Raw genomic sequence first — 24129 nt, forward strand, 5'->3', positions numbered from 1 at the left:
ATTTTTTGAACTATTAAAGTTGTTAATATTGGGGAAGGGAGAATGATTTCGTAGTGCTAGAGCAAAATAGAGGAATTGTTTGATCTTTTGGAGGTCAATCTAATATGAACCTTATGAACAATGATACATACATAAAAGTTGCATATCTAAATAATAATAATACTTTATTTATGATTGCATAAAGTATCAATTACATTAATACATCGATGCCGAAGTTGCAATGATAAAATATCATTGCATTACATTTACGTGTGTTCGTTATAAATTATAAAAACAATTTGTGAATTATTACTAATTACAATTTGTAGAGCAGCTGATCACTATCGGAAGCTTCTCCCATACTTTTTAAGCAAATAACCATGCTACACATGTTGTGGATCTATTGTTAATCTACTTTAATCTCTCTTTTAACATTTTATGTTTTAATGTTGTCTGTTATTTATAATTTTGATATTAAGGTTAATTAAGCCACCAGCAAACTTTTTCAGCCATTTACAGTTGACAGATTTTGAGCGCGCCAATGAGAACTTTGCAATAATGTCAGCCATTTCCATACTCTAAACACAATTCAATTGAATAAATGGATTTTTTCTTCCCCATTATTTTTACTCTTAACTATTTACAGCACTATTTAAGTCAACAAATTAAGCATTCGTCTAGTTAATATACTCATGAAGGTTTAGTACAGTTATGCATAAATCGTCGTGTTCCTTGCAGTGTAATCCGTCTTTATAGTTAAGCTTAGATAACTGTTTAGCAAATCTATTGAAAAGTTGCAAAGTTTTGAAAATGCTGTGCAATGCGAGTGACAAAAGGTACAAGGTCGTATTCTAATATAGTGAGAGGCCACGGGGAAACAAAAAACCAAAAAATAGGAAAATGTAGTCGGCTCTTAGGCGATAGTGTGCTCGTGTGTGTGTAACATAAGCTGGCAAGAGCTGTGCCTGTGTGTGTTTATTTGACAGCAGCTTGAGAGCAAGATAAAAGCCAAGATTATTGTAAACATACTATACATAAAAAATACATATATACATATAACAGACATACATCTAGCGAAATATTTAATGAAATTTGAAGAACAGGCTTTAGGTTATTTCCATGTGCTTCTGTGTTAACTAAGATTAGCAGTGATAAGTATCATTGAAACGCTCGACACATGTATAAATATATTTGTATACATATAGGTATATATATATATATATATATCCATACACAGATGCATATGTGCGTGCTTAAGTGTTTAGGCTTTAGGTGCTTTTTATACCATAACATACAAACCGGACATTAGTTAGGCCCAATGAGAAATAAAAATGCTTCTGACACAAGATGGAAATTTGCATAAAATATAATAAATACATAATTCATTTATTTTGTCATACGCCGCAAAAAGCAAAGCTCCAAAAGCAAATACACAGACAATACGCCCAAATGCATGCAATTTGATTGTGGACAGAGCATATTTTTTAAATGTTTATATAAGCGGAAAATTTATAATTATATACATATACATCAATATATGATAACATAACATATTTAAATAAGACACAAGGACAGCGACAGCAACAACAACAAATTTTTTAAATACATATTTTTTTATATACAAACAAAACAACAACAAAACAAGGCGACAACAAACTGAATACTGAATACACTGAGAAGAAGCACAAACAATATTTTTGAAACCTTAGCCTAAGTTCAAATCGAGCCGAATACTTTTGTTAGATTAGTTAAGTGAACAATATAATTATTTTGAATGGTTTCACATAAGGTTTGTGTTTTGAACAAAGTTGTTTTTTTTTGTAAGCTGTTAAGTTGAAGCTTAAGAAACCAACCCAGAGTACAATCATTTATGTCAAACAGACACACACACAGGACTAGAAGCTTAAGGAGCATCAATTGCAGGGCCTACAATCGCACAGCAGGCTACAGAAAAGGGAGAAAGGCATAAATCGAGCTATTTACAGGGACAGAAATAACAAACAAAAAAACAAAACAACAAATTTTTGCTACACTTTTTTGAATTCCACATTTTACACACGCTATACTCGTAAAAGTAGTAACGAACTTGAAAGTGAGATTAGTAACCAGCAGTAACCAGTGCACTCAAAAGCGAAAAAGAAGCTAGCGGCGAACAAGTTAGAAATTAGAAGTGAGTTTTAACGCGAAAAGTTTAGTTTAAAGGCGGAAAAGTGAGATTAAATTCAAATAAGAGAAACTAGTATCAAAACAGTGGGGTTAGAAAGAAGGTTAGCGCCGTGTTTGTGAGTTTTAAGGCAAACAAGTGCCGAATTAGTAATGTTAGACACAAAAAATTGAGGTTTTAAACGAACAAGTGAGTTTAAACTCGATTAGGTAAGACCCACTGCGCTTGCATTTAAGCTTCAGGCCGCATAGAGGTAGATTTAAGGGAGCGAGCTACACCTCACTGCATCCACTTACCAATCGACCACCAAATTCACCACTGACGGCTCCAAGATGTATGCAGCCGCCGGTGGCGCCTCGCTGGCCTCGCGCCAAGCTCGTCAACGTCAGCGCCAGCAGAAGAAGAACCAACAACTACAAGCGAAACTCCATCCACCGAAAGCGCCGGGCGCTGTGCTCGTGGCAGATGTCAGCGGCGGCGCCTCGACTCCAACACGAAGTCAATCGCGCCAGTTCCATCAGCTGCCCACCAGCTATCTGCGTGCTCCGCAGCCGCAGGGACGCAAGCTTAGTGCCACCTATACGACGCAATCGAAGCTCCTACTGCCAATCGACGAGGGCGATACCCAGTCCGTGCTGCAGTTGCGCATGCATTCGCACTCCCATCAGCATCATGCACACGCGCACGGGCATAGTCACAGCCACATGCATCATGGTCATCTGCAAGGTGGCACTGTGGCACCTCCACAGACGCCCTATCAGCAGTTCGCCTCGTCACACGGACGCGTCTCACCGAAGCTGATGCATCGGCACTCGGGCAGCAGTGCCGGTTTTCATCCGGGAGCTGCAGCTGCAGCGGCAGCAGGAACAGCCGCCGGACAGCTGCACAAATCGGCGACAGCGACGCTGCCGCTGGTCTCACAGATGGAGGCCACGCCGCCGACGACGCCATCGGGTGCGGTCGGCGTTAAAACGACAGCCACGTCGTTGGACACACCGCCGCCAAGCACTAGCGCTTCTGCGCAGGCGGCAGCGGCTGCCGACGATGAGCTCGCCGGCGCCGCAGCCATAATTGTACCCCACCATGATGCCATCATTGTAACGCCGGCCACGCCAATGGCCTCGCCGGGTCACGTGGCCAAGCTGAGACGTGGCGAAGATTTGCCCGAAGGCGCCCCCGAACGCCAACCGCTCACATCCGGCGCTGCCCTCGAAGATGGCTACGATGAGGATGAACCCATGCAGCCGCCTACAGGGCCCCTGGAGCGTAAATGTAGTGTCTATCGCATGCGACGCAGCGATGCTTTCGAGGATGGGATGGGCGGTGGTTTTAAACGACAACTGCGCGAATTGCAGTTCAGCGGCACTGGCCAACAAACCCAATACGAACCACTCGTCACAGATGAGCCACAGCTGGTGTTCAAGGGACTCGCCAATGGACGCAAGTGGCAGTTGTGCGCCTACTGCGAGGAGGGTATATGCATGTGCGAGCACATTGAGGTAACACTTAACACTTTTCAATACAAGTATTCCGCGCTTCTCTCGGTGCTGGTGGTGGTTTTCGTGTATCAATTAAATTTGCTTAATCTTAATTGTTGAATTAATACTTTTTATGACCTTCTGCAGTCACATAATAATATTTTATACTTTTTAAATTTACTAATGATATATGAAGTGTTAGAAAAACAACTATTTTTAGTCCATCGAATTTTAAACAGATAAGGTATTTATAGTATTTTATTCAAAATAAGTGCATTCAGGTTAGTTGGTGGGTTTCTTCTTGTTTACTTCTTCATAGAAGGAAAAACAGACTCGCTACAGCTAGTAACACTGATTACCATAATTAACTCGTACGAAAACATCTGGGTCGATGAAATTTTGTTTAACTTCAGCTATTTGTTGGAGATGAACATTTCGGTTTACCTTTCAACCATGGGTTAAGCCGCTAGGGCGGGAATGTCTTCAATATCATGGTAGACAAATGCTATTAGTAATGAATTCTAAAGCACTTCTTCTTCATGATAGTAATACGATATGAAAAGGGCCAATAAAATAATATAAAATTAACATATAGTAATATTTATAAATAAATGCCATTTAGACTACATTGATGTTGTAATCAAGTGACAACGAACAACAATCATAAAATAATAATTGTTAGTGGAAATTTATGCTCATTTTTGTTGTTGCATTGTGCACTTTCCAGGTATGCCAACAGCTTACCGACAAATAATCAATTTTAATATACTTGAATTGTAGCTTGAGTAGGAGGTTTATGTCAGCTAGTTACATAATTTAATCTGCAATCTTTATTGCTAAAGGAATGTAAATGGGGAGCTTATGGCGTGACCCAAATATTAATTCAGCAATAAACTTGCGATATCGTAACATTTCCGGTTACGTTGAAAAGTAGGCAGCAAATAGATATCAATTTCTCAAGAATTGACAGCGCTATCAAACTTGCCAAAGTTGCCAACCTCAGCAAACTTGCAAACAAACCGACGCTCAAAGTTGGGACCCAACTGCAGCGCCTACAAATATGCAACAAGAAATTGTAAGAGCTTATGTGGGTGGCTGCCAAGTCAACAGCTTCAATTGACCGCCCCAAATGCACTGACAACAAAGCATGTCATAGCGACTGCAAATGCAAACAGGCGTGCAATAAAGTTGACAAACAACAAAATCAAGTTTTGGCAAATGCCCTACAAAATTTCAGCCAAAAGCTGGAAGAGCACATCTCCTTTCTTGATGGTTATTTGTATGTTGATCTATTTAGGAACCAATCTATTTTAACAAATATATCTAAATATATATATCAAGATGATTTTAGCAATTCAATAATATAATATTCAATAATATTTAATTTAATTGGATTGAAGAAGGAATGTTTATTTATGGAAAATGTATTTGATATCTTTGGATATTGGTTTTGGGCTTGGTACTTTGTTTTGACATACGAACAGATGGCACTTCGATTTCAGAAAGCCTACATGAAGCTTAAATTGCAACATTTTCCAGAAGTGTTGAATAGCTTTCCGTGTTTGACTATGGCTATGCAATATCTTTGGATATTGGTTCTGGGGTTGCTTCCAGAAGTGTTGAAAAGCTTTGCGATTTATTACTATGACTATATCCAGAAGCTGACCCCCTTTGCAATTATTTTCACAGTAATTCTTATAAGGCACAAGCCCTATTAAGCAAATATGAGTTTATGGCTGCCATAGTTCTTGACTTTTTCAAAGAGCCTCAAGAAATGTGAAACAATTGTTTTATTCAAACTATCATTAGCAAATCCTAAACGTAAACATGCTTGTTCCCATGCTTATTCTCATTGACATGATGCTAGTATATACAAGTATAATAGACTTAAGACTCGAAATATGACTTTATTTTCATTATGGTTGTTTGTTTATATGGTTTATATGATTTTAGTTTGAAATTTCGAAAAGTTTTTTATTCTCTCGCAATGTTTTTATTATAGAAAAAAATTCAAATATAAAAATATCAGCAGTAAGTTCAGTTTGTAATTAATTATTTCCAGCTAAAATTGCTAAATCTCCCACTACAAGTTGATTAGAATATATTACTACGACTATATATGGCATAGTGTCTTCATAGTCGACATAGCTCTGATTGTAGTTCATAAGTACTTCTTTTCTGTTGTTGGGCGCTCGGAAACTTTGGCCCAGCGGGTAATAGTGGCATAACAAGAGTGAGTTGCAAATTCGGAAGCGCATAATGTGCCTTTGTATCGGCCTGATAATGTTCCCCCTCCCACAACATCCGCAGCAGTAAGCTTGTTGGCAGCTTGTTTGGCTATGCACGTGCCCGACGCCGTTTGCCAAATGTTGTGTAAAGGGGCCAACAAAATCTGTGTCATCAAAAAATAAAAAAACACGCCCCTTTGCTGGCCAAGGTAAGAGCAACTAAGTGCATTCCCGGGCGCCAGCTGAGGCTGCTGTGCAACTTTAAACTTTACTCCTCCAACTCAAATCCTTAAAGCTTGAACATCGTTAGGGCGCGCCTGACGAGCGGCAGTTGCCATAAAGCGAGCGGCAAATTAAAAAACTTAGCGCTGTGCAATTATTTGGCTTGCATAAGCGAGCAAAAATAAATAATAAAACAAAGCCAAAAAATCTGAAAATACTGAGCAAAAATTAAACAAAAAGAAAATGTCCTCAGTGTGCAACGGAAGTGCAGCAACAACGAAAAGTAGAAGAAGCAGAAGAAAAAGCAAACAACAAAAATGAATGGCGCAAACAGCAGAGTGAAGGAAATTTATTATATTTCGCATCGCCCACACAATGCGATGTTCTCGGCTTTCCCCCAGCATCCGTCACGCCAACCGCCACTCGAGTCTAAAAGGGAGACATAGATATAGTTTTTAGTTTTCAGCTCAGACACAGACAAAGAGACAGACAGTGGGACACAAAAACAACGGCTAGTAAATTAGCTGGAAAATAGTGAAAAAGTGTGCGGCAAAATGGCGGACGCCAACAAAATGCAGTGAACGACAAAAAAAAAATATATATATACATATATAGATGAAGAAAAACTTGTAATAAAGGTAAAAAACGAGGGTAAATGAGGAGAAAGCGTTTTATGAAATAAGCACAAAAGATGGCGACATTGAGATAATGCAGTTGCATTAGCATTAATTGGCGTTTCTCGGCACGGGAAACACGCCCCTTCCTCCCCTCCATTTCACACCGCTCTATTACCGGTGCAGCTACAGAATTACGGATTAGAATATACTTAGTTGCAAGTTGATGCTGTTGGCTTTGTTTTTCAAATTTCGGACAGGCAGAAAGCCATTTAAATGAAAGGATTTCAAGGATATTTGCGTAATGAATGAATGAATGAAAGTGTCATAATGAAAGCGAATTTCATTAAAATTCACTTTGTTTCAAGAGTGCCTCGGTGCATTAGTCTTTGCTTGAGTGGGAGAGCATAGAATAACTTTTACAATACCACAAAATACTAGTAGCAAGCATTTGAATGTCAAACAGAATCAATGGCTTAGAGATTAGGCAAAATATTTTTGACTTTCCACTTTTCAATGGATATTTAAAATACATGTCTCGGCTCCTTCTATATCTTAAAATGTTTACAACAGCAAAGTGTTGGATGAGCACAACTGTTAAATAAATAAATTCTCGATACTTTGTGTGCAATTATATTTTTATTATTTGTTTGTCAGCTTTAGAATATTTTTGTTGAATAAATTAATTGAAATTGAAACAAAAATGAAAGGCTAGCATTTATAAATTGAATAAATATTTTGTAATTTTCAATTTCCTGTTTCCTTAGAGACAATGCATTTGAAGGCAAACAATGAATGTATTTCGAAAATGTAAAAAGTGATTGCTGACTTTGCATTTCAATTTCATAGCAGAATCGAACAAATATTTTCTAACATTTCATTTTGTTGCTTACCACACTATGAAAATGTTGTACTTTTTAACTTAAAAGGTTTAATTTTATAAAATGCTATCGATGTGTTTATAACCACAAGCTTTTTCCTCAATTATAGTATAGCGCCTAAATAGCGCTCCACAATGGTCTAAAGTCGTTTATAGTTGCTGACATTTTATTACAAATATAAAAATAATAGTTTTACGCTTCTTTATTATAAGTGGAATTCAATTTAGTGCAATCATTATGTTAGACATTTTGGGAATGCGGCTTAGGCTTCACAATTCGCTTGTTCAGCAACAAATCAAATTTAAATTGTTAGTCATGAACGCTTCATTGCCTATCTGTCCAGCTCAGTGGTCATGTGCCTGCCCGTGCCCCTGGCATAGCCCGCACCCGCTTTCGCTTTCCAACACTTTGTCCAATGCCAACGTGCGGCAGCTCAATTTAATTTTCAATTACGCGACGTCTGCCAAAAAGTGCGACGGCTGTTGCAAAATTGCAGCCTCAATAATTACTCAAAATGTCGCCTGTGGCCGGCGCCAACTGCCAAGCGCCAATTTCTTCTACTTCCTCCCGTCACTCTTTCCTTCTTTCTCTCTCGGTCTCGCTGTCTCTCCATCTCCTTTGCTCTTTTTGAGCTGTCTTTATCTGCTGACCAAGCCCCATGAGAGCGTTTTTCGTTCTTTTTTTTGCTGCTTTTGTAATTGTTTGTCAGTCTCGTCGCTGTGACTTTTTTGAATGTGTCTGTATGCTTTTTTTTTGTTGTTGTGAGAGTGTGTGTTGGAATTCTCGTAATTGCAAGTGACGTGTTGTGCTCATTCGATATGGCTCCCCTGGTGGCCCAAATGCTCGTGTTCAATGACAACTCAACAATTAAGTGGCAATCAGCGCTCTGTCAGTTGACTAAGCGGCAGTTGCAAGTGGATCGTATTTTTTGTTTTATTACATACTTTTGCGGGCGCTTTATTGAATTATGGTTGCATAATTCATGGACCACTGCACATAGCAAACGAAAGAGAGTGAGAGAGGGAGGGAGATAGCGAACAAAACATATATAAATGCTACTCGTTTATTACAAAGCCACATTTAAATTCATTTTCGATTTTGCTTGCCGCCTTCTTGTACAAACATTTATCTTCAATGTTTGCCAGCTCTCCACATACGTATGGATGTGTGTGTGGCTGTTGCCATTTCACTTTGTGCATATGTGTGTGAGTGTGTGTGTGTGTGTGTTGGTAAAATGTGCTCATATGTCTGCGTCTGCTTGACTTGATTGTTGTCGTCGCCAGTCAGCTAGCAGCCAGCAGCGCCAACGTTTTGCCGCTCAACGTCCTCTCGTCGCTTCCAATGACAATAAAAAGCATTTAAAAAGACACAAATTATTTTCCGCACTCCAAAACTCAATTGCATTTGACATTTTTATAGGCTAACACACAAACGCACACGATCACATGTGTGTGAAGCGCGCTGGCTTGTTGAACATTTTAAACGAAAAGGCAAACATTATTATTTATAAGCAATCTTTTCAGGGAACGTAATGAATAAAATTTATTCTTGAATAGCATATTAAGTTAATTTGAAATTATAAAATGATAATGTTAATGTGAATATTATTGTTATATTATGTACTTTTGCTATTAATGAACTGTTATACCGATTCGAGCTGGGGCAGTGATAAAAGCAACAACATTAATCTTTTACTTGAAGCTTTTAAGTATTTACTTTGTATTTATTCTCCGCCATTCCAAACACTGAAAGTTGTGTTTCGATTTCGAATTTCGATTTTCAATCAATCCTTGGTAACACGTTCTCAACTTTAAACAAAGAATTCATACGCAATGAAATTTTTAGATTGCTTCTTTCGGCTTCTATTCGTTTAGAAGAAAGCTCAACAACTGTTCACGCCTAAAATGCAATTACTATTTCAATACGCAATCATAGCTTTAAATTAAATTTGTGGCATTAAATCATATTGATAGACCACAACATGATTGACACTACTTATTACAATTTTATACTTCTACACGTCCATATGTATGTGCATTATGACAACATTATAATATTTGAATATTTGCCACAAATTGTGCGCTAATTAGTGCACTAATTTTTGCTCAATTAAGTGCGGCTAACCAAGATACAAACACACACACACACATACACACAAGGTCATTTGATATGCCCGAACAAACAAACCACACACACACACCCAGAGAGGCTAATTCACACACACATACACAGACGCCCTCACAAGAAGCGCCATGGCGGCTGTCAACAATCAAATAACATGACAACCGTGCCCATCCCTTTCATGCAACTGCCACCAGTTGTTGCCGTTTCTCACGGCATATCGCATACTACATATGCAAATTTTTCGAGTCTCTGCCAACTGCGACGCTCGTTGGCTTTAATTACACTTGTAGTTTGGCCGACCACCACCTCATCCCGCCCATCTACGGGTATCTCTGCTTGTCTCCTTCACCTGTGTGTCATCGGGCGGTGCGCCAACTGAATTGGCGATATTGTGGCGCCACTGCCAACACAAACACACACACACCTGCCTTTTGCACATTAATTAACCCGTTCTGTCAATGGAACTTTGTAGTTCCAGAATAAAGTCAATGAGTTCGTGGCGGCCAAAGCTCTACCTACACTAAGCGAAAACCAAATCAATAACACAAGTTCTGCCCTGAAAATGTCAACTGATGGGGAAACTTGAGCATGGGGGGCTGTCTTCATCAGTTGTCAATAACAAAAGGCTGGCATTTTGTTTAACAATGTAAAATATGATGAGAAACATATTAACGTTTAATTTCTAAAAATTTCTACAGTACTTTGAATTAATTCTGTAATTCCTTGGTTTCTTCAAATGGTTTGGTGATTTAGAATTATTTAAAACAACATCAATTTGTATGCAAAGTCGTTCTAAAATCCTAAGACAATTAGGAATGAGCATAAAATATTTGTCCTTAAAAGTTTGAAGTGTCGCATTTATTTTACATTTGCTACATTTCCTGCTTTATTGTGATTTTCTCTTAGCCACCTGACGTCAGCTGCTAAGCCCGCATCGACTGATGTACTTAACCTTTGACCCGTGTAATGCCTTCGTACAAGACCGTATCTTAATGTAAAAGTTGACTTTTGCTATTTACCGTGTGTATGAGTCTGTGTGTGGGTGTGTGTGTGTGTACATTTTAAAATAAAAATTATACGCTCATGCACATTTCTCCCTATAAGTGAACTGCAAACTCATAAAATTGCAGCAAAAAATATTTTTGCAAAAGGTTAGAGGTGCTTCGATGACGGATGCGAGGACTCAAAGCATTTAGCATTATGCAAATATTTTACGGAAATAGAATGTAATCTGACTTGAAAGTGTAGCAGTTTATGCAATACTTCAGGGCATCTATGAATAGACATTTTAGTGCATTTATAATAACAGAACAAAGTGTTCTGCTTCGATACGTATTTAGAATTAAGCTGCTGGACATGACTATGTTTTCTACTTTATTTATTCATTTGGCATTTCGGATTTCTATTCTTAAAATACTAACGTCTTTATCATTTTCTCAGGAGTTATATGGATAGGAATTTTAGTTATTTCAAAATGAGGATATAACAAACATTGATTCTAGGTATTAATGCTTGGATTACATTTATGAAAAAAATGAAAAAAGTCGGAAAGACATTTTACAGAAATTTAATATTTGTTTACTAAATTCCTAGACTGTTTTTCGACAGTTTAAATATCCTTACTATGCATTCACTTTGCTCTTAAAAATAATACACAAAATTAATTTTCATTGCACATTTTATGCGCTTATGCTGTCAGCATGACATTGTAGCTTCTGTTGTTGTTGTTGCTGCCGACTGGCTGTCAGTTGCAACATGTGTAGTACATGCAACAACAATAACATTTACAAAAGCAACAACGACGACTACAACAAGTACACACAAAGTCAGTGCCAGGACATTCATTCGGCTGCTGTGTGCAATTGTGTCTGTGTTTAATTGCAAAATGTAGCAATCTTTTAGGCGTTACGAGCACACAGTGCAGTGAGCCAGTGAGCTTTTGTTATGTCAGCGCGACGCAGCTGCATGCTTTTTTCTGTGTGCGTGTGTGTGTGTGACTGCCATGCTATTGTCTATTAACGGCATGCGGCCATTACAAGAGATGCGAACGTGAAAGGATAAGCAGCACATAAAATTAACTTGTTCACTTAATAATATATCACCAATTATTTTAGGGATTAATGTCTACTTGACAATATGAATAACAATTCATTCACCAATAATATCGATCCTCATCCAAGAGTTTGTTTTAAGACAACTTCTATGACCTGTTATAAATAACGTATAAGGTAATTCCTTATATAGTACCTGTTCAAAAATGAAGTGCATGTTGTTGTGTCGCCCCATTTATTTATTTGCCGAAATAAGAAAAACTTTATTAAGTATAACACTTGCACACCTACAAAATATAGTGATTGGTTTACATAACCTAAGCAATACATATTTTAAAAATATATTTAAGTTTTATTTTAAAATATTTTATTGCTTCTGATTTGGAGAAGTCGATAAGTGCAGGACTTATAGTCGATGATTTTCTACAGTCTTCAGTCCACCACCAGCTCTGACTATGCACTTTGTAGCACATACATATATGCAATGGATGTATATGTATGAGTTATGCATGCATGCAACTGTGTGAGTGTGTGTGTGCGCGTTTGCGGCTCTCTTGCATGAATCTGTATTTCATTAAAATTTCATCTGCATCGTTCAACGAGTGACTTTTTCCGCTTTGTGCTGTTGAATTATTGAAATTTTCGGTCACAAGCAGCATACAGCATGCAGCAAGCAGCCAGAAGAGAGCAGTGGCAGCAACAACGATGATTCTGACTGCGTTGCCACAGTCCGTCTCCCCAGCCCACATTGCTTCAACATACTAAGACTAACAAAAGGCACGACTACTCGCTGCTTCTACTTCTGCTTCTGCATTTGCATATGAATTCCAGCAGCTGCAGTTTTTGCATCTCCTCCCCACTATTTCAATTTTTTTCTTCTTTTCGTTCTGGGTGTGTGCGTTGCTGGTTTTTTGATTTTTGGGGCACGGACATACTGCAATCTCTTCCCTCTGCCTGTACGAATGTGTGTCTCCCTCTCTCTGTCTCTGCATTTGTGTAGCCATTTGAGTTATGGCATAGCAGTGGAGCGACATGGCTTATATGCCATAAATATTTGCTATGTTCGCATTGCTCACAAGATTTTGCAAGTGATTTGCAACGGCCGGGAAACTTTGCACTCGACTTGACTTGAATGGGGCGTTGAGGCACAATAACGCTGATTCGATTTGTGGGAGTGTGCATGGGAAATGGAAGTGAAAATGTGCTACATAAATGAGTAATTTCATTTGGCTGCCATAATGCAATTCAAAGCTCTGAGTGTTTATATAATATATGCGAACAAAGCGCAAACTTTCTGCCATTTCATTAGAAGTCAATGTTATTGACATTCAAATATTGGTTCTGGGCTTTTGCTAATGAGAAATATTGTTGATTGATGTCAAAAGTTCAGTTTCGGTTTTAATAAAAGGAAAAAACATTGGGGGAAATATTAGTGTGGAATTTTCGTTTTTTGTTATTAGTTTTTCGCCTTAAAGCTTATTTCACCGTAAAGTTAAAAACTGGGAGTGAGACTCGCATTCAACTGCAGCTTAAATGGTTTGAATACTGTATTTTGTGAAAATTCAAAACAATTTCACTAAAGAAGTAAAACATTGGAATTATCTAAGCAGCTCTGACGAGCAGTTTACAATTCCACAATAATCGCTCTAGAACCTTATACTTAACTCCACACACATCAATGCGAAATGGTGTGAAAATAATTACACAACTATTAATAGGGTTCAAGTATAATTTATGCCCTCGCACGAACTAGTTTTGCAGTTGCGGCTATGAAATTGAAAACCCCTTAGTGTATATTCTTTTTAATACATGGCTTCACCGCCGTTAGCGTGAACGCCTATAAATGCAATATTTCACACATAAATTATTGAACATGGCTAATAGCTGAGCTATTCAAACAAAAAACTTATTATAAAACATATCAGACTTGAGAAACTATTATTTGTTGGAGCAGTCTATTCGAAAGCCAACAGGCCTCTTTTTAAGCAATCAAATAATTAATTATGAATTAAGGCAATATTGTAGACAATATCCATTCAGGCCAAGCGTAGAATTAATGGATTTTAAACAGACAAACCGAAGCTGCAAAGTTGTTTGTTATCTTCAACACATTATTTAAATGAGTAAAGTAAAAGCAAGATATATATGCTAGTTTCAAAATCCTTTAATGCAATATAACTCTGTCAATAACTAAATGCCAATATGAAACACAAATAAATAAAGTGAGATCAATTTACAAATATTTAAAAACTCCCGACTGAAAAACATATATAATTATTAAAAACAAATCAAAACTCAATTTAAAATATAAATCAAATCAAATCGAAAATTGATAATTTAAATTGTAAGCAATAATATTGCTTGAAACTGAAATATAAATAAATTAAATAAACTGAAAATAAATCGTAAATGAATAAAACTGAATCAAAAAATAGTTATATAATGATATTCTATCTTTCTTAGACAATTTTCTAGTGACTCACAAATAGTTACTAAAATGTGCTATAATTGAATAAAACAGAACATCTGCAACAAATGTGATAAAAACTAATTGAAAATAAATATTCTAAAATTATGTACAATACAGCAAGTGGAAGCAAATTGCAGCAAACGAAATCAAATAGCAATAAAAATGTGTTTAATTTTTATAAACGCTACAAATTATACTATTAATAACAATTAATGTAATGATAATGCAGCGCTACAATAAAAAGCTTTAACTATTTTTTCTACTAAATAAATAAAAGTCATGGCGGAAATCCCAAGCAATTAACTTTAAACGCACCAAATGTGATTATTGAACAAAATCAAGCTAACTTCAACAATAAATTTTGAACAACGACATTGCCTTCTCTCATAACTATTCAAATTAAAAACAAAGTATTTACCTACTAGCGTCGCAATTAGACTTAAATAATTTGCAAAACTTTTTTCTACGCTCCGAACTAGAAATATTAATTCCGATAGGCAATGATAAATAGATTAAGGCAAAGGAACGCAAGTGCCGACTTCATAGAGCGCTTACGTATAACTTAAGAAGCAGCCGTGAAACTTGTAGATATTAATAAATGTTTATAGCTTATAATGCCAAAATTCAAACGAAGATGAAATCGCCTACGAACACGAAGTTGTGCGACGTCAACGCAACGTAGCATCAGCATTATCGCTGCGCCACGACGTAAGCAAGTCGAAAGAGACGTGAGAAAGAAGCAAACAAACGAAAAAGAAGACAATACCTACGCCATAGACTATAACTGTGAAATAGAAAAGTTCTAACGTCACGCGCCATTTATGTGTCGTCTGTCCCGTTCTTCGCTCGCGCAATTACGTCACAAAGAGCAGCAGCAGAAGCAAGAGAAGCAGACGCAGCAGGCAGCGAACTCATTGAGGAGTGCAGAACGAGGGCTAGAAGATCAGTGGCAGTACCATTGCCATCGTTTTCGTCATCGACAGCGCCATCAACATCACCATCGCAGTCAGGAGGAAAGGAAGAAGAAGCACCATCGTTGGAAAAGAGAACGACGTAACGGAGCTAGCAGGCCGACCACTGGAGATCAACGCAGCACATCCTCCGCCCGCCACTCAACTGCGCCAGCCCTAGACTGACGCAGTTTCTGAGCAACAACAATAATAAGAATAATAACAACAACAACAACAGCAACAAACAACAATAACACACATTGAAAAATATTTTCGATAAATACTCTTTGCTTCTATTTTCTATACTCCTTCTCTTTGTGCCTATCTAACGTGCGTTTCTTACGTTCCACGTAACGCTGCGTTGTCATAGCAATAATACTAGCAAACAATTTACGAAATAAATTTGGTACGCAATTGGTTGCAGCCACACAAGAATCGAATCTCTTAACGACCTACGAAACGAATTTCGATTTGCTTTTAGTTTTGACGTTTTTAAGCTCCTAAACGTAACCTGTGTCACTCCCATTGATTTCGTACCGTACACGAACTAAACTCTAACATTAACTATAACTCAATTACACGCTCCACAACAACACATACGATTTCCCGATTCTACGTAACAGAACAACAAATTAATAGCAACAAAAACCAAGGGAAAAAATCGATTACTTAAACACAAAACGTTTATTTAAAATTTAAGAACTTTTTAACTTTAACGTTACCGCTACCGTTACCGTTACCGACTACCGTTTTACCGTACAACAAGCAAAACAACAACAACAAACAAGATGCAGGCCGCATTGATGCTAAGATCGAAATCTCGGGTGGCGAGAAGAAGAAAGCTACGAAAATTAGGTGGAAGACTTGAGTTGCCTAGTAATGTAGCAACTAAAGAAATAGCTCCATTTCCTCGTTATCCACCTGAGTCATGGGTAATAATATAAAATACCAACAAACAAATACAAAAAAAAAGAAATTAAACTAATTTTATGTCACATTTCTTTTAAACAAATAAGAAAAACAGAAAGAAGCAACAATTTAAATCTAGCACAGCAAAAGTAAAAGCATAAATTTGCTCTTTCGCTCTCTAAATCTGAAGCTCTCCCCTTAAAAGAAAAGCGCAAATTCTTAAAGAAAAAGCCATCAAATGAATATCATTAGCTAAATTGAAGATCTAACTTCCAGAGCCTAATTAATAAATTACGTTTAAAAAGAAAATAAATAACTAGACCCTGTAACTTCAACTCTCTGTCTATCTTGATTTCTTCACTATCTCTATCCCCATCTTTCTCTCTCTCTCTCTAATTCTCTCTCTGTAACTGTTGAACTGTTTCTCCAAGACACATGCCCTTATGATTTTTGTAAACCCAAACCTACAGTTAATTACCAAACAGCGCATACGCTTTTCTCTATTAGTGTACCTAGGTGCTCTACGCAAACATTTTTTTCTTCAACTCTTTCTTGATATTACAATTAACGTAGCGTGCCCACTTCCGATCATTAAAATCCAAAATGAATCGCTTTGGAACGTACCTAACTATATTTTAGTCCAATACTGAATAGTTGTAACTTATCATCAATAGCTATAGTATCTATACGACATATCTATAGATATATTTCAAGTCTAAGCGCTCTGCCAGCCAACGCTGTACTATAATTAGCTTACAACACATTTTTTCTATAATGAAAATACATAAATAGAACTAGCGCTTTTGCTCTACTATATATCTAATACACTGCTGGCCAAAGTACCTCTCTTTCTCTCTCTCTATCTATCTGTCAATCAATCTATATCTTTCCCTCTGCGCCTCTCTAACTCTGTCTCTATCGTACTTTCTGATGCTCTAACTTACGAACTATTTGTCTCACCCAGTCCTCCACCAACAGCACCCACACCTAGCTTCAAATGTAGTTTGAATTCCTCAAACGCCCGCACTTTAAGAAAAATCAAAAAACCAACTCACTTACCTTCGCCTACTCTGCACCTGCTTAAAGTAAATCAACTCGATATAAACAAAGACGAGTGTAGTTCTCCACCCATCCACTAAATCTAGACGTAAAATCAAACATTCGTATAGTATAGTGCGCTCCTTCTAACACATATGCTGCACCGTAACAACCTAGTCCAGTAGAGTAAATTTTAACAGAGATTAAAGTGCTTCTAACTATTTTCCACTAAACTCAACTAAAGTTAAATCAATTACAAAATGAGCTATGAAATATCAAATACAAACTACCTACATAATAAATATAAAGCACATCAAAAATTTTGAACATTTCTTCAGTTGTAGTCTATATTTTAATGAATCATAGTTAATTGCTTTTAATTTTTTTCGTTCCATGTTTGTTGTTAAGGTAACAAAAACCAAAACCTTTGCAGCAAACATGCTACATATAGTTTTATATATGAACATTTTAGTTTAAGCTCAAAATATTTAGCGAATTAATTATAAAAGAATATATATGTATTTATCTTTTTCTCACCCACACACACACATGAAACATACATATATACATGTTACCAATGAAAAAAAAACATACACTGATACATTTATATACTTACATATACTATTTATTTTCGCGCTGTCACTTTCAACTACTCTACGTGACGCGCATCTATGTTGCGTCGTATCTTTCAACAAATATCTTTTCTAAAAACAAAAAATATCTCTACCAAAACGCTCGCGCTCGGTATACATTTTTCATTCTATACACCTTTTCTACCTTTGCCTCTCGATGTTGTAACGCTAACGTAAACCCAACTACGTCATCACGTTTACGTTCATAGAAAAACACATACGTGACAACGCCGCCGGCTCCCCCACAGCCGCCGCCACCGCCACCGGAAGTAAGTGTCAAACTTTCTGAAATAAAAACCAACAACAACTACGCCTCAGCAACAACCTTTTACGTTACGTTACGTTCTATTTACCGTTCACCACGTGCATCCCCACTCGTGTCTTGTGTATGTGTTGCGTACCAAAATAAACCACGCAAACGATCACTTATGAAATACACTGAAAAAAAACCATCATTCGGGGGTGTTCTACATAGCGTTCGAGTTTCTCATTCATAACTGCTTTCCAAATCGCTCGACAATGAAACCTAGGTATTCCAACTGCCCGCGCCATTTATCGGTTAAAGTTCTCTTTAGTTACTGCAGCAATTGTCAGGAAGCCGAAAGACTCTGATCAGAGTCGCACAAATCCAAAATCAAATATTTGTCAGTTCAGCAGATGAAATTGAATTTTAGATTTATCGTTTAATAATATCTACTTATTGAAAAAAGTTAAATGAAGCTGATGGATTCTGACTTGCCCAAGTCAAAAATTAGTTTTGTCAAAATTTAAATACTTATAACAATTTGAACGAGATTTCTGGAACATCTAGGTATTATAAATGGATTTACATTTGGTTGAAAACGAATTGTAGAACACCCCCCATCCATGTCATTTACGTTGAAGTCTTGCAGTTGGTTGTAATTTGAAAGTACAGTGAAAATGCTTGTAAATAATTCTATTGCTTTTGATACCCACTATCTGTCTCGCTCTCTTTAGTCTCTCTTCCACACTGTCTGTCTCTATCTTTTCAATGGTTTTTCTTTCAACTTATGATTGTTTTATGGTATTACCTCATTTGATTTTATACCCGTTACGCGTTTGCATATCAAATATTTAAAATATTATTGTTGGCTCATATTATTGCCTGCTGCTATGTGAGCAACGAGCTCTTAATTTATGCCAAAGCCAATAAAATATTTTAAATATTTTATAAATTGCAAAGAGAAAAGTAATATGAAAAATGGCAGGCTTGCCCCTTGAGTGTTTATTCTTTTTTTTGTTTTTGTTCTTGTGTGCCAGAAACTGCATTGAATATTTACAAGCATTTTCATTGCCTTGATTTGAGCGACCTTCCCGAATGTTGAGAAGCGACTTTACTGCAAGAACTGCCAACTTAAATTGAATTGAAACTTGTGAATAACATATATCTGTATGTGTGTGTGTGTACTCTAGCCGAATCAACATCATGATACATCATATATAGAACTAGATTGAGAATCAAAGTGCGCACAAAATGTTGAAGCAAAACCATGAATTATTATTTGATGTTGAAACGATACATTTACGGTTTAGGGAGTGCAATAAAATATATATCAATTCGATATATTTTCTAGTGTACGGATACTAATTAGCAGCATTAGCAAAAAATAAGTGTAATAATAACTTATAAAAAAGTTATTGGCATTGAATAATATTTAAAACATTTACAAAAGCATATGATTCTTTTCAGCTTTGTAAATTTTTTAACACCATCACGTTAGTTCACGTTAGATAATTAGAATGTGAATTTAACTCTAGCTGAAGGTTTTTGTTTAGATCTCAGGTTCTTCTTCCTGACGAATGATGAATTCTTAAAGAAACATTTATTATAATAATTAGTTTATACGAAATTTTCATACAAAATTAAATAAAATAGATCCGTTTTCTTCAAAAAAGAAGTTCCTAAATTACTAGCATTACCAAAAAGTTCTGACAAGCAACACTTATATACATATATATTTTTGCTATAAAAACATAACACAAGATGCGAAAATCTACAATTAAATCTCGTTCAATTATTATAATTATTTGCGGTCCCCTTTGGGCGTCGTCACCACTTTCAACCACCAGTTATGGCATAATTAATTCTTAATTAGATCGCATTTTGTCAAATGGAAATATTTTGCGTCCACTCGTTTAATTATCATGACGCCAGCTGCAGTGATTAGCATAAATCAATTTGTAAACTCAACAAGTTTCAATCTAAATTGTTAAACAAAGTTGTGCTTTATTCGCCAATAACAATAATTTGCATAAAACATTTTGTGCGCTCTCCCATTTAGTTGAGCAATTCAAACAGCCAATATTCTTCAGTTGAGTATAGTTGATTTATATTCATTTCGTTAGCGTAACTTTTATTTGTAGTCATACAACTAAAGAAAACAAAAAAGATATATCCCAACATATCAATAAATCAATGATAAACGAAAAGAAAGTATGCAACATTTACTAACAACCAGAACAAACCACCAGCAAAAAGCAAAAAAAAAGAAACCAAAACAAATACAAAATATACACATTTAAATTCATTCCAAATAATTATCAAATGGTATCAAGTTTTCCCAAAAGATTCTGTAAAGCTTACTTGCCTCTCATTCCCGTTTTCGATCTAGGAGCTCAACTTGATTCAATTGCGAAAACTGTTCCACAAAAAATGCCAAAAAACCAAGCCACGTATCGGTAGAAAAAAAGACCAAAACAAATTGTAACGAACGTTCAGCAAATTGAATGTTTTACAAAAAACAACAAAAAAAATCCCTCAAAAAAGAAAACCAAAAGGAATGCGAAATTTTCTCTTTGCCACAACTCTTTGTTGCTGTCAAAGAGAAAACTTTTGCGTCAAATTGAAATGCAGAATTTTAATATCGCCTCAATGTTATTTATTTATTTTTTAAATTGTTATTTGTGGAACATTCACAAGTTGAAGCAAGCGCTGAAAACTAAAAAACAGAAAAGAAAAGAACTACTAAAAAAGAACCGAAAAAAGAAAGCATAACGCAACGCGTACGTATACGCAATATGCATGCAACAAATCATACTTTTCGGCTACGCATTTAAATAGGCTACAGATATAATTTTGTTGCAAATTGATTGCAAGGCAAAGGGTTTGGCAATGGTTTTGGGTATGGGTTTGAGTTTTGGGAACCGCGCGGTTCTGTAAGTGTAAGTTTAATGTACACTCTGCCTATTCGCAGCGCACTGGGTAAGTCGGAGAAGTTGGCGTTTGAAAGTCCACAACTACTACAATATAACATATAACTATGAATTGTGTTTTAAGTAGTTTAGCAACAAAGCCTTTACATTTAGTCGGGCATTTCAATTTACATTTACATATATTTATATATCTACTTTAAAAATTGCCATAAAACTTGAATAAAAGCTCAGCTGTCCATGCATTTCATTACATAACTACATTCAATATAATATTAAGGGTACGAGTTAAAAGTATGAAATGAAAGCAGAAAAATCGCTGTCGGCGCTTTTTTTTATTATTAATTAGCTTTGACCGAAACATTGTGTGGTTTGGACAGCAACATAATTAAAATGTGCGCCATTTGTGTTAAGCGAACATAAACATTGTACATGTGTTTCCTATTTTTTTTTTATTTCTGATGCATTTTTAATTTGCGCACATTTTAAAACTCAACGCTCACTTGACGCTTTAATTTATACAAGTACGCCATAAGAACATTTTAATGCTTTGATTTTGACACACCAAGCAAATTATCGCTTATCGTTTATCGATTGAAGCTCTTCTCTCTTTCTCTTTCTACTTCTCTCTTTCTCTTCTCAGTCTCGTTTTCTTGCGCTCCAGCACCACAAATCACATAAAACACGCAAATACACACAAACACCACCACATACACCATAGACCATACTTCTAATACCATACCTTATCGTTAATTTTTATTCCCTCCCCCTCGACGCAGCTACGCGACATCAATTTAAAATTTATCATGCCTCTTGCTCTTGCGCACCAAAAACAAAACAAATACAAAAGCAAAAAACTCATAGACCAAAGCAAAATAAAACAGAATAAGACTCTTGCCTTAAAGTATGCAATGAAAAATGCAAAACGAAGAAAATTAGGTACAGTCAAATTGTGAATTATATATTATTTACGAAATAAGTCCATGTGATTGATAAATTCTAATTTATACTATTGGTGTCTAAAAATCTAATCGAACTCAATAATTCTAATCTGCCTCATATTCGCTCTCTGTCTCTCTATATGTCTCTCGCTCTCACTCACACAATCTGTCTCTCTGTGCTCTGTGGCCCGTACTATGCAACTACTACTAACAACTTAGTAATCGTACGCTAGGATTAGTTGCTCTGTGCGTGTGTGTGTGTGCTTGTGTGTGAGTTTGTTGGTATATGTATGTGTGTAGCTTACATATGTATGTGTGCGTGTGTGGGCTGCCTAAATCTATAACTATATATTCGAACCATACATGTATCTATAATCTGCGTGTGCGTGAGTGTGTGTGTGCGCGTGAACGTGCTCTTTATCAGTCTGCCCAAACATGCTCGCTCGCTCATTTTTTTGCTCACTATCGAGCGAAAGAAAAACTATCGCATATCTATTTATTTAGCATTTTTTCTTGCATGTTTGCATTGCCTTGCCAGCATTTATTTACCTGTATTTTTTTTTTTTACAAACATTTACCAATTGCTGTTAAGTCTGCATTTTGGTGTGTGCATTTTAATTGTCTTGCCATTATGCTCGTCTGCTCGTTTTACTCTTTCGCTCGTCCTTCTCCTTCCTTCTCTTTCCGTCTCTGTGCGCTCGTCGCTCGCATGCGCTTCATGTTATAATTAAAGCCTTTGATTTATATTTTATTTACCAATTACCAATACGATTGCATGTCATTTTTCGCATTTCGAACAGCAGCTGCGAAAGTGACAGGCGCTGCAATTTATCAAATTCGAACGCTGTATAAACACAATTACAACAATAACAACAACAACAAACCAAATACTGTCTAAGAATTATTGAATCACTTAGTTATACTTATAAATGTATCTTTTGAAGCACAGTAAGCATATTTAACAAAACCAACACCATTTCTGACAACTTTGTTATAAATCTTTCGTTTCTTGGCCTTGGCAACGTTCTTGAAATATGGAAAGGGAGCACTGTCGTTCTTAATTTAATTGTTATGGGTGGTGTATCCAATGCACTTCCACTCTGCCTAAAGGTGTTGAATGGTCGGCAGATTGAAATGTGTAGCCTGCTTTAACATGATAATACAAATACAGAGTACAGTACACCATCGATAAATTCAAGTTACTTTGAATAGAAATGTATTGTCATATACTTAAAATTAATCAAAGCGACATAATTACTGGATTCCTTTATCTATATTCTTGATTTACTATTCTCAGCTATTTGTGTACATACTTTCAAAACAACTAGATTTCTATAGTTTAATACAGTCAGCTTTCGATGCTATCCAAAATGTATTAACAGAGACTATTACCAAAAAATTTTTCAAATGAAATGTTATCTCCAGTTAAATTTTTTATTTTACAAAATTTATAAAATATACTATATATTTTATTTATTTATATTTTCGTGTCCATACAAACAAAACAGGTCTTCAAGTCGCCCACAAAAACTTTTTGCCTAATTAACAAATAAAATTGATATGAACTATATTATGAAACTATACTATTCTAAATTCCTATACAGCTTATTCAATCGATGGTGTACTGCACTGTAATCCAAAAGAATTAATCACCATCGCGTCGACCCTTTTTTTTCAAATCACACAAAATAATGAGTCCCAAAAAACGAACGTACGGTTAGAATCAAAAATTAAATATCATTGGTTATATTTTTAACTCAAGAGTCCTTAAATTGGCCACAAACTGTGTCTACAAGCTAGGCATAAAATACATAGTTGTATAATAAAAGCTCCAGTCTTCCATCGAGCCCATTTGAAAACTAGGGTAGCGAAAGCATAAATGTATATTATATGCAAATATTTCGATGTTATTCTTCTGACTCCCACCTGTTTATGTTCGTGTCTTGAACATTGTGGTAAGCTCGAGGTTGATTTTTAAAAGTAAGTAGCAAACATTTAAGTTAAGCAACCAACCTTGATTTGGCGGGCTCTTTAAGCACTTTAATTAATTACATACTATAATTTAAAATAACTTGGGTGTGGGGCTCAACTTTTTTTAAGCCAGAAACGTGGTTCGAACTTTTCACTTCACTTACAAGCTCTGCTGAAAGAGGAAGCTCGACTTGGTTAAGTTTTGGGTCGGTGTGCACTTGACTTGCTGCCATTTGTGGCAAAAGTTGCTGCTACTGTTGCAAAGGTTTGTGGCGGGCTGCCTGAGTCTGCGCCGCAACCAACACC

The 24129-nt window shown here is 36.3% G+C and overlaps 2 protein-coding genes across 2 annotated transcripts in view; both read left to right on the forward strand.

The window, feature by feature from the left end:
- LOC115626607 overlaps positions 1-24129 on the forward strand; it is a 150974-nt gene that overhangs the window by 93627 nt on the left and 33218 nt on the right. Inside the window, exon 4 of the mRNA XM_030522000.1 lies at positions 626-3642. Coding sequence (XP_030377860.1) covers positions 2476-3642 — 1167 coding nt within the window. The 5' untranslated portion in view covers positions 626-2475. The remainder of the gene's footprint in view (positions 1-625; positions 3643-24129) is intronic.
- LOC115626621 (putative cyclin-dependent serine/threonine-protein kinase DDB_G0272797/DDB_G0274007) lies at positions 14641-15394 on the forward strand. Its single transcript, XM_030522019.1, has one exon. It carries the CDS (start codon positions 15033-15035, stop codon positions 15345-15347), a length of 315 nt encoding a protein of 104 aa, XP_030377879.1. The 5' UTR covers positions 14641-15032; the 3' UTR covers positions 15348-15394.

Source organism: Scaptodrosophila lebanonensis, unplaced genomic scaffold (genome assembly GCF_003285725.1).
Source record: "Scaptodrosophila lebanonensis strain 11010-0011.00,11010-0021.00 unplaced genomic scaffold, SlebRS2 tig00000085-arrow-pilon, whole genome shotgun sequence".
Classification (NCBI taxonomy): domain Eukaryota; kingdom Metazoa; phylum Arthropoda; class Insecta; order Diptera; family Drosophilidae; genus Scaptodrosophila; species Scaptodrosophila lebanonensis.

Bases quoted from the DNA above. Each gene is read 5' to 3' on its own strand.
- LOC115626621 (XM_030522019.1), top strand. From the start codon at position 15,033: ATGTGTCGTCTGTCCCGTTCTTCGCTCGCGCAATTACGTCACAAAGAG.